The sequence below is a fragment of the Callorhinchus milii genome, unplaced genomic scaffold (assembly GCF_018977255.1).
Source record: "Callorhinchus milii isolate IMCB2004 unplaced genomic scaffold, IMCB_Cmil_1.0 Scaffold1, whole genome shotgun sequence".
Classification (NCBI taxonomy): domain Eukaryota; kingdom Metazoa; phylum Chordata; class Chondrichthyes; order Chimaeriformes; family Callorhinchidae; genus Callorhinchus; species Callorhinchus milii.
This window is the reverse complement of record NW_024704742.1, coordinates 42,208,493-42,226,112: the sequence shown is the minus strand read 5'-3', so window position 1 is coordinate 42,226,112 and position 17,620 is coordinate 42,208,493. Positions and strand designations below refer to the sequence as shown.

At 41.7% G+C, this 17,620-nt stretch overlaps 1 protein-coding gene across 3 annotated transcripts in view; it reads right to left on the bottom strand.

Annotated features, from left to right (window-relative positions):
• Window positions 1–17,620, bottom strand: part of slit2 (slit homolog 2 (Drosophila)) — a 283,375-nt gene that overhangs the window by 71,967 nt on the left and 193,788 nt on the right. For all 3 annotated transcript variants that reach the window (XM_042340949.1, XM_042340952.1, XM_042340959.1), the window contains exons 8-11: window positions 17,283–17,446; window positions 13,193–13,337; window positions 2,938–3,009; window positions 566–637 (exon numbers count right to left, since the gene is read on the bottom strand). In XM_042340949.1, coding sequence (XP_042196883.1) covers window positions 566–637; window positions 2,938–3,009; window positions 13,193–13,337; window positions 17,283–17,446 — 453 coding nt within the window. The remainder of the gene's footprint in view (window positions 1–565; window positions 638–2,937; window positions 3,010–13,192; window positions 13,338–17,282; window positions 17,447–17,620) is intronic.

Here is a 17,620-nt window from a genome sequence, read left to right as displayed (position 1 = left end):
CCAAACCTCAAGCACCAACTCTCCTTAGTGAGGGTGGCTGTGATGTTGATGAAGTCATAGCTGGAGACCTGAAGTCTCCACAGGGAAATTCTCTTGGGTTTAGCCATGGGAGCAATGAGTAGAACTGCTGTAACGTCATAAGGAAACATTAAGGAGTGCAGTGGGTTATGAGGACAGTCTCCCTTCACAGGCTTCCATTGATCCAGATTTTCACGCTGTCTTTGATTTACATTGACTTATTTTTCTGTTGCTCATGGTTGCCGGATTCAAAACGTTCACATCAAGTAAGGTCGGGTCGGACTAATTTTAAGGGAAAAATATAGTGGCGCCCAGGATTAAAATGATCACTTTTGTCTAATAACCTCTATGGAGCTCTCTTGTGACTCTGCCTTTAGTTTCAGTATAGAATTTGTTGTAGTAAATTTGGACAGATTATAGCAACAAACGAATTGGGAAACATACAGCAAACAAGTTTTGTTTTTAAAAAAGTTGGCATGTAACAGGACACTGACATACTTGAAACAGCCACACTAAAACCTTGTCCTGAAATGTGCTTGTAACTTACAGAGAGTTAAGTGACCTTAATCCCTGGAAAGCATCCGGTGCGATTTCAGAGATGTGGTTGTTGCTCAAGTCTCTGAAAGGACAAAGAGAACATTAAAAGGTTAACTGAATCTGATCAAATAAGGTGCCAGGCGCTTGCCTGGCCACGTCAGTTGCCGTGTTCCCTCTCAATAAGAGTTCCCAAACCAGGTGGGAAACTCCCAGCCTTGCATCTGTTTCTTATTTTTCTGTTGTTCTCTGCCCTGCGTGCTGTATTTTACAGCCAAACAATCTCAGATGAGGCAGTAAGGCCAGCTCCCAGTGAGGGGCTTTCACTGATGGCCACACACCAGGAACTCAGCTGGCGTGCTTTTTTGTTTACAATTTATTGCTGAAAAATCTCCTCCTGAGCCACTTTTCTCCTCTCTCTACTAGGCTAACTTGGACTTTCCGTACATTTCACGCCACCATTAGTGGCTCAGCTTTCCAATTAAATGCCCCTAACTTCTCGAACTCCCTCTTTCGACCCCTTGATCCTCCTACCTCTCTATCTACAAAAAAGACTGTTCACCTAAAAAATACAGTCACTGCACTTTAGAATAAATCCTGTAAAGTGTTTTGAGGCATTCTCCTGAGCTGAATAATATAGTATCAAATACATTATTATTATTATTATCTGTCTTAAGTCCTGCTTTAAAACCTATTTGTTCGACTATGTCTATGGTCACCTCCCTTTTCCTCCTCCCCACTGCTTGTCATTTGTTTCCACCACTGTAAACATTATTCTCCATGAAGGGCACTTTATTAATACAAGTTGCTGTTGTTGAATAACCACAGATTATTTTTCATTCTGCAAGGTTACCAGCTCCATGTGTGATCACGGCTACAACACGATCCCGTAACTCAAAGGAAAACACTCCATGATACAATTTTGAGAGTCTAGACTCTCTTCATTCACAGTTACCCGCAGCTTGTAACTGCTACTCTCTGCTGAGGTTTCCAAGGCATTTGGAGTATGCTGCTATTCAGCTAATAAAATATTGCCGCCATTTCCTTATGAAGTCCCAGTGGAATAGACTTCACTTGAAAGGGATTTGATGATATCAAAATGAGTGACAAATAAAAAGTTTAATTGATTGGGGGGGGGGGGGGGAGAAACACAGCTGTGTAATAATTTTCCATCATAAAAATGATTCATTTTGTTTCATCTCACGGAACTGGGAGCAGGATATTCCTGAGTAAAAACAAATGGATTCAGCAAAAGAAAACACTGGATATCTGGGCAATCACTTTTAATGAAAAGCATTAAAGTGAGTTGTGTATTGATTTGCTTAATAGAAAATATCAGGCGTGCTGGAAAACTGTTTGTCTTTAAATGCTTATGGGAAGATGGGGTCTTTTGATGTGCAAATGCATTGACGGGTGTGACATTGAGCCACAAAGTTCAGGAAATTTCATGTTGGATTACTGGTCTGTGATGAGTTAACTGCTATCAGCCTCGATGGTGATAGGGATACACTAGTTAGTCTAAAGTGACTCTGTGCAGGAAGGGAAACAGCCACCCAGGGTTCACTGCAAAACGTGCTGGAAATCCCTTGTGTCTGAACATTCGCTGAGGACACGGTTGGGCTCGCCTTTGATGTCCTGCTAGCACTCAATAGCCATGGTCTCACACAAAGCATGACCTCATGTGGGTGGGCTATGGGGAAGCTTCTGCTAAACCATACCCAGCAGATATCACAGCCTTCAGTAGGTTGGGATAGTTGGAAGAAAGTCTTGTGGGGAGATTTGGTCATTCGAGTACCAATCCAGTTTCAGGATAGTAATTCCAGGGAGTCAAATTCAAGTTATTGTCTTTTTCACAATCAATCAAACCAGTTTTGATTCTTAACAGACACTAAGTCTAAAAATATCTTCTCTGAGAAACTAACAAGGTGGTGAGGTGGGGGGGTGGGTGAGGAAGGAAGTAAGCAGGGTCTCCTGAGGATCTAACATGTCTGTTGGGAGGTGGGTCAATAGAAAACTAAAGTTGCTGGTGGTAGATGACCTGACTGGCCCAGGAATAGACATGTCCTCCATCCTGGGAGGCAAAGCAGTGTATTTCAAACCACTGCTATTATTTAATGTGAAATGACTGAAGTATTTAACCTCTAAGATTTATACACATTAATGTAATGAAATACACCTACAAATTGAAAAGCGAACAACCATGTGCACAAATTTGAGCTGTAAATCTGAGTGGACCAGGCATTATTGTCTCCGCACAATGGGGGGGGGGGGGGGGAAACGCTCTCGTGATAATATCACATATCGCATGTTGCCCCAATTTGTTCAAAGCTAAGCGTTTCTTATGGAACATAATCTGCTAAAGGTTGTTTTTTTTTCTCTACTTACATTCTTCGCAATCTCTTGTAGGGGGAGAAGGCTCCAGGAGGGATGGATTTGATTGAATTCTGCTCCAGACGTCTGTGGAGAAAGCACAATTTGAAGTTGAAAATGTATTCCTTCACTGAAGCACGCAGCAATGGTGGTCTGTGCTCAGCCTCCATCCATGTCACATAATAATCTGTAGTAAGAATGATCTTTGCAGTTGATATAGCGCCTTTATTCCAGCCACTTGTCCTTGCCACTAACTTGTGTCCATGTCACGCAATGTAAATAATAATAATAATAATAATCCTTGCATTTTGATATAGCGCTTTTCACGTCGGGAGGACGTCCCAAAGCGCTTCACAGAACACACTGTAAAGTGAATTGACTGTATATTTGTGGGCGAACGCGGCAACCAATTGCACACAGCAATGTCCCACAAACAGTTGTAGATTGAAAATGACCAATTTTTATTATTGTTTTTGGTTTTGGAGGGATTATTATTAGGTGTGTGGAGTAAGGAAACTTGCCCAAGGTTTTGCCCTGCCTGGAATTGAACTCAGGTCTCACGCTTGCAAAGTGAGTGCTCTAACCACTGAGCCACAGGACATATAAGAGTGACCACTTCTCTTTGTCACAAAGTTCCTCTGTTGGATTTCACAAAGAAAATCAATACACTGAAACCAGTCATCCAGATCCAGTCTGGTGAGCTTCTATTTCTGGCTAAGTGAAATTACAATGCCTATAACAGCATTTAGTGCCAAAAAAAAATGCTCGTAGATGGCAATACCGGTATCGTAATTGTTTGAATCCCGCGAGCAGAATATAGCGAATAAGCTATCTTTTACTCTCAAAATTCAAACCGAGTCAAAGTCCTCTTGGCCACTGCAAGGCCAGCATGGTGCAGCAGGGCATGTGCTAGGAGAGGCAGGCTGGCGGGTGTCCACACGTGGGCCTGCAGAAGCAACAGGTTCATTGTTGATTCAAGCTGTTTTCATCCCACGTCAGACTTGAATTCACTGTCAGTATCTGCTTGGGAGAGCAGTCTCATCACACGACAGACTGTGATTCACTTCTCGTCCGTGCAGGAACAAGAATTTCTTCCCACGTCGGACTGTGATTCACTTCATGTTACCGACTCCAAGACTGTCTCTATGACAAATGAACTAACATGGAATTGTATGTCTGTCTGTCTGTCTGGGGATGGTGATTGAAATTGGCAGCATAGTAATCAAATGTTAAGTGCATCTTATGGGGGTGGGGGGGAGGGTTTGAGAAACTGAAGTTGTTTTAGACTAAATAAAAAAGAATCGTATTATTTTATACCATGTTTTCAATCTTTGCATTATGTCTTAATACTGTAACATACAATACAATTTACATTCATGTAGCACCCTTCCAGGTGCTTTGTATAGCTGCTGGAAGGATTACGTGGGGGGGGAGTTCCGTTCCAGGGAGTGGGGGTAGAATGGCTAAAAGCTCACCCGCCATTGGTGACGAATAAGGGCACAAGTTCAACAATATCACAGCTGTCAGGACAGAGATTTCACACAGGGTGATTTTTACAATAAATATTATCTTGGAACATATCAAGTGCAGCTGAACATGGAAACCAGTTCTGTTGAGGATCCTACTTGAGACTGTCGAAAGGAATCAAATAAAATCTCACATAAAGCACGACCTGTCTGCCAATATTTTACGAAACTGTCTATCCTGTCTAGTCAGCACCAAATCAGCAGACTGCTTCATAACCATATTTGGACTGAAAAGCAACTCACTGTAATGTGTGCCATTTTTGGTGATGTGCGATTATATTGTTTCTTGCTGTTGATTGTTTTGGTTGTTTCAATCCTCTTTCAGGAGGGGTCAAATTGAAAAAAAAGTAATGCTTATATTTTAGTAAACCCAGATCAATATTTTAGGATGTATTTTGAGGACGGATGAGATCAGATGGGCTGAGGAGCCTTCTTCATCCAAACCAATCCTGTGGTCTGATATACCACCTTTCACGCCAGAAGGATGTCTCAAAGTGTTTTACAGAACTTACTCTAAAATGTTGTGAATTTATTTTCCAGACAAGTAACTTAGGACATGGGACTCTCTGACGTATTAAGACTTTTCGAGTTTGAACTCACAGCCTCAAAAGGGAGGGAGGGGGAAAAGAAAAACATAGATTGCCCTTTTCAAATCACCTTTATTCTCAATACTGTCAGCATGAGGGGAAATGCGTGGTATCGGTTATGATAATTATTGTCAGTGATAATTACGGCATCACGTAGCACACTTTTTTCCCCTCTGTGCGATAAGCTTTTCATAACCGTTTGCTGGAAACCAGTCAACATTCTTACTTTGTTCCTTCCTTACATTAATCATTTCAAACTCTTTGCATAGTTATTCAACTGCACGTAGAGTTAATAGGATAAAACTCTCCACTGCCAAAGGGCTCAACAGATTCATTTTAACTGAAAGAGATAAATGATTCGCTTCTTTTTAAAATTCTACAGTGGAGATAAGAAAGGAAAGGTTTGCACTAACTAATTATGAATAAAACACTGCCAAACTAGCTCAAAGTTACTAGGTTTGGTGTAGATCTATTATGTTGAGAATTAGACCTACAGCCTTGGTCAGTCAACAACTCCTCTCATCCAGATACTTATCGTTAGTTTACCTTCCCACAAGAAAATGAGAACATTCAGTGGACTTTCACAACGCTTATCTGGAATGAACGTGAACCAGGCCAGGGTTAGCAGCAATCTCCTCACACCCCACCCCTGCCTTTCCACCCACTCTCTGATCCCTCACTTGACATAGTAGCTTCTGCCTCTGCAAAATCTATTTGTGCAGGATTTATCTAGAGATAACAGTGGTTCACTCACATTGCCCAGATACGATGAAAGAAGCAAAAACACAGCACTCGAGCTTAGATTACAGCACTACAAAAGGATTCCAACAATGCAGACGTATTCTCTGTTTATTAAGAAAGCAAGTCAAATCAAATTCACATGTTTCTCTCCTCTATAAAATCACCAATCTTCATCTTATCTGTCTGCAATCGGCCACATTTTTCCACAACACAACGAGAACATGGACAGAAATTGGCATGACTTTGATCAAAGCATATGGAGAGGAAAACCCAATCCTCCCCTAGTCACACCTCATTGGTAATGTAACTCTTTCCATTCAAAGGTTCACACACTTCCCTCAAAAATTCCAAACTTACAAAAAGAAACAGTGCCCGTTCAAGACAGATCTAATTCATGCCAGGTGATTTGATCACATCAAGTATCCTTAGCTGAAATACCCTTGCTGGACTTGTTAATGACACACAATAAGCTTATATCCTTCTCTCTCCCACTCTGTTAGCTGTTGCCCTGCTCAACGTACTATGGCTTAGTTTGCTACCCGGTAGTTTAATACCAGGTCTCATAAAAGCCTCTAGAAAATATGTGTGTGTGAAAGTGACCCAGATTGACTAATTCTTCCTGCAAAGACGAGCAAAACTGGCACAAAACTGGTTACTTATCTTTTTGACTGTGCTTTCGGGCACCTTCCTCCTCTCCCATTTCTCTACTACCGCCACCACCCACCCACCCCGCAACTCAGGCTCCCAGTCAGCTGTGTGAAGCGCTTTCACAAGTTCTCTTGACATGAAAGGCAATATATAAATGCAAAGTGTTGTTGTTATTTTCCCATGTCATCCTGATCTCGGCAGAGCCATTCACAATTAAGCGTACTTCTGCTCCACTAGCGAATGCCCACAGTACAGGAAATAATTAGAGTAATGTACCTTTGGAAGTTTCATGTGTAGGTGGGATGCATGGGATTCCCAGCTTGGTTTGGATACTCTTAAAGCATGGTGATGGGTTTCTGCATGTGTCAGACCAACCCCCCACCCAACAAATAAAACACAGAGAATAACAACAGGTTATTGGGAGGCAAACTATTAGGAAGTGATGGTCAATGCATCCTCATAGCACTCGTCAGCTCTCAAAGGAATGAATCAGCTTGTGACCAACTTGAATTTCTCACCCCTCCCTGTATGTCTCACACCCAGCTGTAACTCTCCCCTTCCACCAATTACATAAGAACATAAGAATTAGGAGCAGGAGTAGGCCATTCGGCCCTTCATGCCTACTCCGCCATTCAATAAGATCATGGCTGATCTTCTCACCTAACTCTGATTACCTGCCCTATCCCCTTATCCCCTAATCCCTCTATTTTTCAAGAATCTGTCAGTCTCAGCCTTGAAAATGTTCAAGGACTGAGCATCTACAGTCTTCTGGGGTAGTGAATTCCATAAGTTCACTGCCCTCTGAGTGAAGAAATGTTTCCTCAACTCTGTTCTAAAAGGCTGACCCTTAATTTTAAGACTGTGACCCCTGGTTATAGATTCTCCTACCAGGGGAAACAGTCCCTCTGGTTCTACTTTATCCAGCCCTTTAAGAATCTTATATGTTTCAATAAGATCTCCCCTAATTCTTCTGTACTCTACAGAATACAGCCCTAGTTTATTCAGCCTATCCTCATAGGTCAGTCCCCTCACCCCAGGAACTAACCGAGTGAATCTACGCTGCACCCCCTCTAGGGCAAGTATGTCCTTTTTTAAATAAGGAGACCAAAACTGCACACAATACTCTAGGTGCGGTCTCACCAAGGCCCTATACAGTTGCAGCAAGACTTCCCTACTCTTATATTCTAAACCTTTCGAAATGAATGCTAACATGCCGTTCGCCTTCTTAGTTGCTTGCTGCACCTGCAAACTAACTTTTTGGGACTGGTGTACAAGGACACCCAAATCCCTTTGAATACTAACACTATCTAACTTCTCCCCTTCCAGAAAATAATCTGTTCTTTTATTCTTGCTACCTAGGTGAATAATTTCACACTTGCTAACATTGAATTCCATCTGCCACCTACTTGCCCACTCTCCTAGCCTATCTATATCTTGTTGCGATTGTTTTGCATCGTCCTGAGAGCTCATTCTGCTACCTAGTTTAGTATCATCCGCAAATTTAGACACATTACATTCAACGTCCTCGTCCAGATCATTGATGTAAATGGCAAATAGCTGAGGCCCAAGCACTGATCCTTGTGGCACTCCACTAGTTACATCCTGCCAATTCGAGAATGATCCGTTTATCACTACTCTCTGCTTTCTACCCGATAGCCACTCTTCTATCCATGTTAATATTTTCCCATTAATCCCATGGGCCTTGATCTTGAGTAACAGCCTTTTGTGTGGCACCTTGTCAAATGCCTTCCTAAAATCCAAATATACCACATCTACTGGTTCCCCCTACATGGTAAAGTGGCTGGAGATATGTTATGTGGAAAACGAAACATGTGAAACATCAGCCTTCAGGCATTGTTTCAGAGTGAGTTATCTCAACTCATCCCCATTAATCTATTTTCCATTACCGCACTTTGCATTTTGTTCAGCATCATTATTTTAAAATGCACAATAATATTTTGCTTGGTGGAGTGGTGAAAACTGATACGTAATGCCCAGCGATGGAGGAGTCGCTGGGAATTCAGCCTGAGACCACAGGTTTCTTTGTTGCTGTGCAATGAAACTGGATTGAGAACAGCAGCATGGGCCAGGAATACAAGGCAAGGCAAGTCCACGCAAGATCAGAGAACAAGTTGGGAAAGAGGTGGGAGCAGCTGTGAAGGAAGTGAATAATAGACCAGCAGAAGTGGACGGGGCGGGGGGGCAGAGATATATCCACTAACTCACATAAACTGTCAACAAAGTCCAGACACCAATGACCACAAACCACTGATGGAAACCACATCTTGTGATAGACAACAGACACTAGGGAGTGGTGGCTTAATGAAAATTAACGCAGTGTCATCAGGCAAATGGTGTATATTTTCATGAACCTCTTTCACTGCTCATCGGGGTGGAGTATTCTGTTGCAGACGGTACCACAAGGCTTGAGGCTAAACTAGCCAGTTTACATGAATTTCCATAGAAACAGACCAAACATTAGTGCCAGAAGTAATGGACATGCTAACTACTGGCTGCAGGGTACAGTCCTGGAGGAGCGCTGCATTGTCAGAGGAGGCATTAAATCAAGAGCCTGTCTGCCTGTTCGGATGCAAATTAAAGATCCCATGGCACGATATGAAGAGAAGGGAGTTTCTCCGAGTGTTTTGGCCAATAATCCTCCAAATTAATTGATTATGCACATCCAAATCCCTAATTGTCCAGCTACACAAATGTAATTTGATGTTGTTTTTATCAAGGCTATATATGGATCATTGTCGATACATTGTCGATACAAATGGTTGCTGTTTTTGCCTAGAAATACTGTCATTTTCAGATTCTGATCTCCCAATCTCTGAAACTCCTTCCATCTAACCTCTGCTTCGCCCCAGATCTAACTTTCTTTAAATCCCATTTTAAAGCCATTGACCACGCCAAAGGTCACCTCTCCCTTCTCGCTTCCCCTCCCTGTTCAGTGTCCAACCCTGTCTTTGTACAGAGCTATGAAGCATTATCCTATTGTGAAGCCGAGCTTGACAGAAATGAGCTGTGAAGCCCTTTATGATATGGGAAGTGCTTTCAAATGCAAGCTCTTTCTTTATTAGGGGCAGATCACTTCTGTGGGACAGAAAGCAAAATGCTGTCAAAGTGAACAACACTTCCTCTCTGGTGTTCTCTCTTCCTGACGACTCTGGATCACGCTGGGGGTACATTTACAATCTGTAGGCAACAGATGCCCTCCTCTACCTTAACCAAGTGGCTGCTCTCCAGACAATAAAGACTCAGAACAGTACGGCCCTCAGTCAGTTTACAGAAAATAATAATAATCCTTGCATTTGATATAGCACCTTATCACGTCGTTGAGACATCTCAAAGCGCTTCACAGAATATACTGTAAAGTGAATTGACTGTATTTTGTGGGCGAAACGTGGCAGCCAATTTCACACAGCAGTGTTCCACAAACAGTTGTGGATTGAGTGAACACATTTTTGAAAAAGGTTTTGCCCTGCCCAGGAATCAAACCCATATCCTATCTCTTGCGAGATGAGTTCTCTAACCAATACGCCATGACAAAAAGTTAACAAAGGGTTTTTAAACTTTGAATCCCTCCATACTTGAGGGAAAGGGAATGGAGGGGTATGGGGAGAGGGATTTAGAAGGGTTGGCAGTTTATGTGGAGGCTTATGGAGTCCTGTAGCTCAGTGGTTAGAGCGCTCTCCTCACAAGCAAGAGACCTGGGTTCGATTCCTGGCAGAGTGAAACCTTGGGCAAGTTTCCTTACTCCACACGCCTGATAATAATCCCTCAAGAGAAAAACACATTAATAAACTGGTCACTTCAATCCACGACTGTTTGTAAGACATTTCTGTGCGCATTTAGCTGCTGTGTTTCATCTACAAATATAGAGTCAATTCACTTTACAATATATTCTGTGAAGAACTTTGAGACGTCTAGAAGACGTGAAAAGCACTATATCAAAAAAAATGCAAGGATATGGAGGTTTATAAATAATGGCATGAGGTAGTTGGTCTGAATTGCCTGTTTCATGGCGTAGAAGTCTATGTCTATGTAAACCCTTGAATTTTTTAAGCTTTTTGAATGGTGATTTTTGAATTTTGTGGAGTGCTTTTTTTAAAAAAAAAGTATCCTGAGCCTGTTTTTCTACTATTCTATAAAACATAGCAGGTCCAAACTTCAACCATTTCACCTCTTTAATCTAAGACTCCCATAAGGGAGATTAAGCTGAGTGTCAGTTTTATAACCGTGCACCATCAGCATCTGTACACTTCACGCTGCAAACTAACAACTTGTTCACGTTTTCCCAGCTGCTCCACACGGTAAATGGCAAAAGCATGTGCGAGCAAGCTGAAGACAGACTGTTAAAAGGCAACTAGGGATTTATCCCAGCTTCTGGGCTGAAAGCATTTCCAAAGATTCCTGACACACAGGTAAAATCTCATTATTGAGAAACATCTACAGGATCATGGGAGACAAGAGGGGAAGACAGGCAAACTGACTGATACCAGGGGAACTTTCCAGGCTTGGAAATGCACTGTCAGTGTGTCTGCACAACAGAGTGTGAATGAAAATAAGAGACACAGACAGAGATACAGAGGAGTTAGACACTGGACATGAGAATGAGAAATACTCAGGAGATAGAATAGGTACACAATGGTAAAAGATACAGGGAGCTGAGTAGATATGCTTGAATGAGGAACACAGAGTACTCGAGGGTGAGATATACATTATACTGTAGCAGGAACATGAGGGTGAGAGATAGACGAATATGGAAGTCTGGAACATTAAAGCCTCTCTTGGTGTCAAGCCCATCTATTGATGAGCAGTTAACTAAAGAAAACCATCCGTAACTGAATGAATCACTGTGCTGAGATTATGCTTCTGATTGGAACTCACTGCTGGCTTACTACTTGTAGAAGGTCAGTCATCAAAGGGAGGGGAAGTGGAAGCCAGGGAGGGGGGTGGGGGGTGGGGGAGATCACTTTACTCCCCAAAGACAATGTATTATCTGTTGGCAACATCCACCTGTTTTCTTGGTAGAATGAGGCTTACTGAGTTCAACATCTAAACCACCCCATCCATCTGCACGCACTCTTCAGTGACTATCAATACCAGCAGACGAGGCCACCCGCCCAGTGAGGGGACAGTCATCTAAGTGAGGGCTTTTAGTTTCCCTCTGATTGTTTGTTTATTCTTAGCTCTGGCATATCAAAGGGGGATACCATTAACAAACTCATCTATCACACTCGCCTAATCCAGGAATCTCCTCCCACTCTCCTTTGAAGACCTCACTCTCAGAGGCTCTACTGGCCTGACTTGCTAGACTCATCACAATATTTTGCATTCTGCCTGGGTATCTCTCCTTGCATTTCTTGTAACTAAATTGCTTGCACTCTTCAAACTGTAGTTTAGGAAGGCATGGGAACAGATCATGAAACACAGACAAATAGACTTAGCCTGCAAGAGAAGTTGAATGCCCAAAGCAGGAATCACTCTCCTCCCTAATGTTTCCTCCACAGATACACAAAACTCATAATTGGCACTTCATTTCATTGTGGCACCAAAGAATTGGGGTTTGTGTGCACAGTTCACTATGGTAGTAAGGAGCAGGGATTATACCCATTCGACTCCTGTTAGTCCTGCAAGCCAAAGCCTTAATGGGTAGGGTGTTCTTAGATGGCCAAGCAGCAGGAAGCTTGTTGTACAATGCTCGCAATGCCATGTTATGTGTTTTCAGCTGGTTAAACTGTAGCAGTAGCCCAACATACACTTTGGGGTCCCCAAGCCTCATGCTAACCTAATACTTTCCAGGATTAGGTAGGCAAAATGCATACCTCCAGAAAGAGGGTGTGCACTCCTTTCCAGATACAGGAACATTTCCATGTGTAGGTGACATGGATGGAACTCTCAGTCTGATAATAGATACTCATAAGCATGGTGATGAGTTTTTACACAGGTCCCAGACACTCGGCTGACAAAAAAAAGTGAGGAGAGCAAGACTGCTCATTTGAGTGTGCTGCCAATTCAGATCATTAGTGTAAAACTGGGAAAAATTGTATGTGAGATGTAATAATTATCATTGGCAATAAATATTACATCCTTGCTAAATATAGTCAAGATAATCAACAATTAAAAGTTGCTCCACATGCAAAATCCCTCCCCTTTTCTGTCTTCATGACAATGTTTGGGTCTGAAGTCTAATGTGACCGCTATTAGATTTTGAGCTTATTGACCTTATTCACATTTGAATGCTAGTTGTCTGCAAAATATAGTCACTATACCTTACAGTAAATCCTACAAATCGCTTTGGTACATCCTCCCGACTGGTACTATCTCAAGTGCCAAGATTATTATTATAATTCGTGGAATAACAATTTACCTCTGATTTTGGGGGATGAGTTAAATCAGTCAGCAAAATGCGGGGAGGTCATGAACAATGATATAACCGAATAACATCCAGGAATAGGAATTAAGTGCTCACATATTTGAAAACAATAGCAATTGTTGGATTCAGCTGTAAAACCTGTTATGTTCAGGAACAAACTGAAACAAACTTTCAATGGTGCGGTTTTTAATTGAGTTTACTAGATCCAAGATAATCTCTTTGGCACAAAAATGTGAATTCTCTTCCCAACCGATGCTTTCTATCTTGCTTTGAGTTCCTGAGATCGGCTCGATGGGGTAGAGGGCATCTCCCAGGGAATTACAAAGTAAGCGCACCAAATGTAGCATGCACACTACACGACACGATTAAGGAAGCTGTGGGCTTACATTTCAGTGATCGTCTCCGGGAGGTTGATGGGTATCTCGGTGAGCCCTTTGCCACGACAATCCACAATACTGTTGCTGCACGTGCAGACGGCAGGACAAGACTTCGAATGGACGCTGCACGACTGTGTGAGAGAGCTCTGGTGGCCTGCAGCAGGGAAAACACATTTCAAGCTATATCCTTGATCATGAGATTCCCAGGGATCTGGTTCCCTTCCTTTTACATTGGATACTGCATAACGTTCGCACAACTCTTTTCTAAGCAAACTACCTTTCACATGAATTGCATCAATTCACAACCATAAATATACATCGAGTGCTGAGTCACAGTGAACAGACAAATGCAGTAACATTTAGATAAGATTTGGGTTCTGTTTTTCTCTTGTCAGTTTTCTCACCTCCTCCTCCTTTCCTTTTTCTTTCTACTGGAATATGATTCACAGGTACAAGGGGCCCCATTAGACTTTGTCCTTGTTGAACATGAGTACTTTGATAACGCATGTCCACTGTTGACCCGGGGTACTTATGGGGCTTCTCTTGTTAAAATATAACCCGTCTGGATTAATAGGTTGCCACTTCTTGCACACACTTACACTATGTGCAGAAAGCACTTTGCGAAGGAGGTGATATCTTATGCATAGCGCACGGGCTGGAAGTGGTGTCAATGGTGAGCTCATGACCATCGGTCATTTTTCAGCACTCCATTTCACTGCTAATAGATCCATACCAATACCTTATAACAGAGCTGCCCCCAACTTTATCTGAGTTGCCATTGTTCACATGTGTGCCTTTGAAAGTTATTTGAACATGGGGGAGGAGAGAATCACAGCTATGTCTTATCTGGTCCAAACCCTACACATCTGCACTTCCAACAATGATCCCTGAATACACCCTGAATGATTTTTCCTGCGATGCTGAAGTCAAGTGAAGCACCTTCGATTTGGCCCTAGCAGAGATAAACTAACTCAGTACAGTCCAGGAATTAAATCTGTGCCTCCATGGTCGGTATGACTCAGTTGTAATTGCCGAACCAGAGGTGGTAGCTGTATTTAAGAAGAAAAGACGACTTCTATTCAAATTGAAATTGTGTGGAAGAGGAAGGAAATTACTTTAACCCTAGCGTTTAACACTTAGCTGCAAAAGCCTCACGGGACATACTTGGGAACTTTAAACCTATTGTTTACACAAATTAGTTCAAGTACCAACACGGTTACATTTCCTGTGAGCAACATGGGTCATATAGAACAAAACATTAGAATCAGCACCTAGATCATCCGACTAAACAGATGATACTGTATCACACACATAAACCCAGTGGGTTGAATTGACAAAGGGGATTGAATACTTTCTCCTGAACACTACTTCATTCTAATTAAAAATTCACTCAGGTTAAATGGATGCAGCACTTTTTCTGTGTATGTTTCATCCACATGACTAGTAACCATAACAGCATGGCTTCCCAGTCTGTCGAGGACAAAAGCTTGCTGTCAAGTTCAGAAAATGGTATTCTGAGAGAAATAGAACCTAGCTATAAAAATAGCGTGTGCGCATCCTAGTACAACTGGTGTTTGAGAAGCTGTGGTAATGCCATGACAAGAGTGCTTCTGTATTACTGACATGACTGTTCTCTCCCTGCAGTATGACTATGTGAGGAGAGTGGATCTAAATTATGGGGTGCATAACAATATAAAACATGATAAACGGCCAAAATATGAAATTTCTCTATAACTCACCTCAAAAATAACTACTGTACATGGAACCTATCCGGAGGATGGTTTAATGAGTAGAAACGCTAAAAGGTAAGTACTGAAACAATACAGACCATAAAGTCACAGGTTCTAATCCCATCTAATCTAAATTTTTTGATCACAGATAGGAAAGTATTTGAGGGTGCTACAAATGACTTCAACATTCTTGAGTTAGGGAGAGAAAAATTCGACAGTCATTCTACGCCCGATCCAGAAACGCTACTTGTATGTATGTGAATGTCAGGTGAAAGCAGGACCAGGTTTTGCTGTGATATCTCTGTCTTACTAACACTCATTGTCAAGGTTCACACATGAATAATGGAAATTTCGGCAAGATATTGTAGGGCAGCTATGAAACCACAACCCAGGAGAAGGAAAACAGAAGCTAAAACACTTTCAGAAGAGGAGGGGAGAAAAATTGATGCAAATAGAAAATGTAATTTAAAAAAACACAAGCGAATTGCAATCACACTATAAAGTTCAGCTAACTTATCTTTAAAATTGGTCCTAGATCATTTTCAGCTGTCCACAGAAATGCAAGTGGTCAATAACAGTTTGTATAAATGTGAAGATAATTTGCAACCTTTCAAATATTGAGAAGCACAATGGGCAAGTCTCAGTGAATCAGAAGAATATCAAATCTTTCAGTTCACATGCTGAACTGTAAAGCTTTATTGTTGTGCCCGGGACATCCAACATCGGGCTGAAATTTCGATTGGTGCTACATGTAGCACCTTTGTTGATGCACAACTGAAATGTGGAAATCCGATCCAAATCCTAAATCGTCAAGCACACATTGGCTACTGCATTCTCTAACAAATGCACCGCCAATGTCGATCCTAGAACGTGCTTTGAGATATTTCAATGAAATGATAAGACACCAGATCAAATTGAGGGAAATTTTGTACTTTATATTTGTACAATTATAATGCTGCGATATAAAACATCAACCAGAATTTCAGCCCTTATGATTCTTCAGTTAAAATACTTGCTCTAATTCACTGAGATGTACCCGTTATCCACTACTGGGCAGAAGCCCCATGCCTTATACTAGTGATGGATGAGGGTGTTAAATAGCGACAAGGAAAGTGAATGTAATTGTTCAAAGCCAGTTTGTACAAACAGGAGTGTCAATGTGAACCAGGTGTATTCTAAAATGCTTTATAATATCTGGACAGAACGCTGCACATTCCTGCAGAGCAAAGAGTGACCCCGACAGCACATCTTACTCAAAGTACAGAATACGAGACAGAAATAAAACTTGCCTTCATCCTCATCTGGAAAGCAGGAGAGAGAAAAGAAAACACAATGAGATTAGTACCATGCAGGTACCTTCCGCAGACTGCAGGCAAAGGCGGGTAGTTAACTTTCCAAGCAATCAGTTATAGGCTTCCTTAGACAGTAAGAAAAGCAGTACAAAAGTAAAGCAATATAAGAACAAAGAATCGCCTTATACTTACCAAAACCTAAAGGGAAAAGATGTCTAAGAGCAATTTGCTAGCCAACCGCAGTAATGAAAAGCAAGCACACCGGGACTACCAACAAGTAGGTCATGGAGTAAACTTTCACTATCCGATGCCTGAATAAACATACACTTTGGCAAGATCAAGTCACAATCTCAGAAAAAGCACATTCTATGCATCCCGTGAAGAGCCACCTTATCAGGGGAATTGGAAATCTAAAGTGTTACATTTTGATTTTTTAGCAAGATTAAAATAAAAAAACAGAACATCTCGGTTTACGGAGGTGGTTCATTCTCCAGAGATGTGATAGAATCAGAGATATGGGTCCACTTCGAAGAACAAAGAAACAGCAAGCTTAGCACCAACACACGATCGTAGTTACAGAGGTAACACTGTGACATTCGGTCCAATATCTTTGGGATCACCAAGAGAAGTGACAGTGAACAAACCATAGCAACTATTAAAACATCCATCTCCCAGTTTTATGGAGATCAAAATTGGAGGGAGAAAGCTCAGACAGTCACGAAAGATGTTAATTCAGAAATGTTCTAAGACAATCTGTATCATACAGCAACATAGTAAAGAATAAGCATTAATAAAAAAAATGTAGAATAGTGTGATCATACTTAAATGAGTGCTGTATATTTACACATTTCAAATCTACAATGAAAAATTCAACTAAGGATAAACACTGATGTCCAGTTAACGCAAACCCCAATCCGCTGATTCTTTCTATAAATGCTGCTGTGTGCCTCTGCCTCATACCTGTCCCATACAGACTTAAATGAAAATATTATAAGAATGGCTTTTTAGTTTTAACGAGATGCGTGCCTCTGGCAAATCATTTCTCTTAGTCTTAACATAGTTCTTTCTCCCGCTTACCAGAGCAAATGAACTCCCTCTTTTGCACCTCGGCAACGTTATGACCTCTCAGGTGTCCCGGTCCGATGCATTGCGTGTACAGCCCAACTCGCGGACGCTGCCGCAGCCAATCGGAGAGCCAGGCCAAGTGGCAATCGCAGTACAGGTTATTTGAATGGAGCCGACTGAAGAAGAAGAAGGAAGAAAGTCAATACATTGAAATGAGCAAAGGAGAGCGAGCAGCACAATTTCAGAGACCTGAGGTTAGTGTAATAAGGAGAACAAATGAGGAATCAATCCTTTAATCTCATCTGTAAATTTAAAGCTCCTTGACAAGACCATTTCCAATAGTTGCGAGT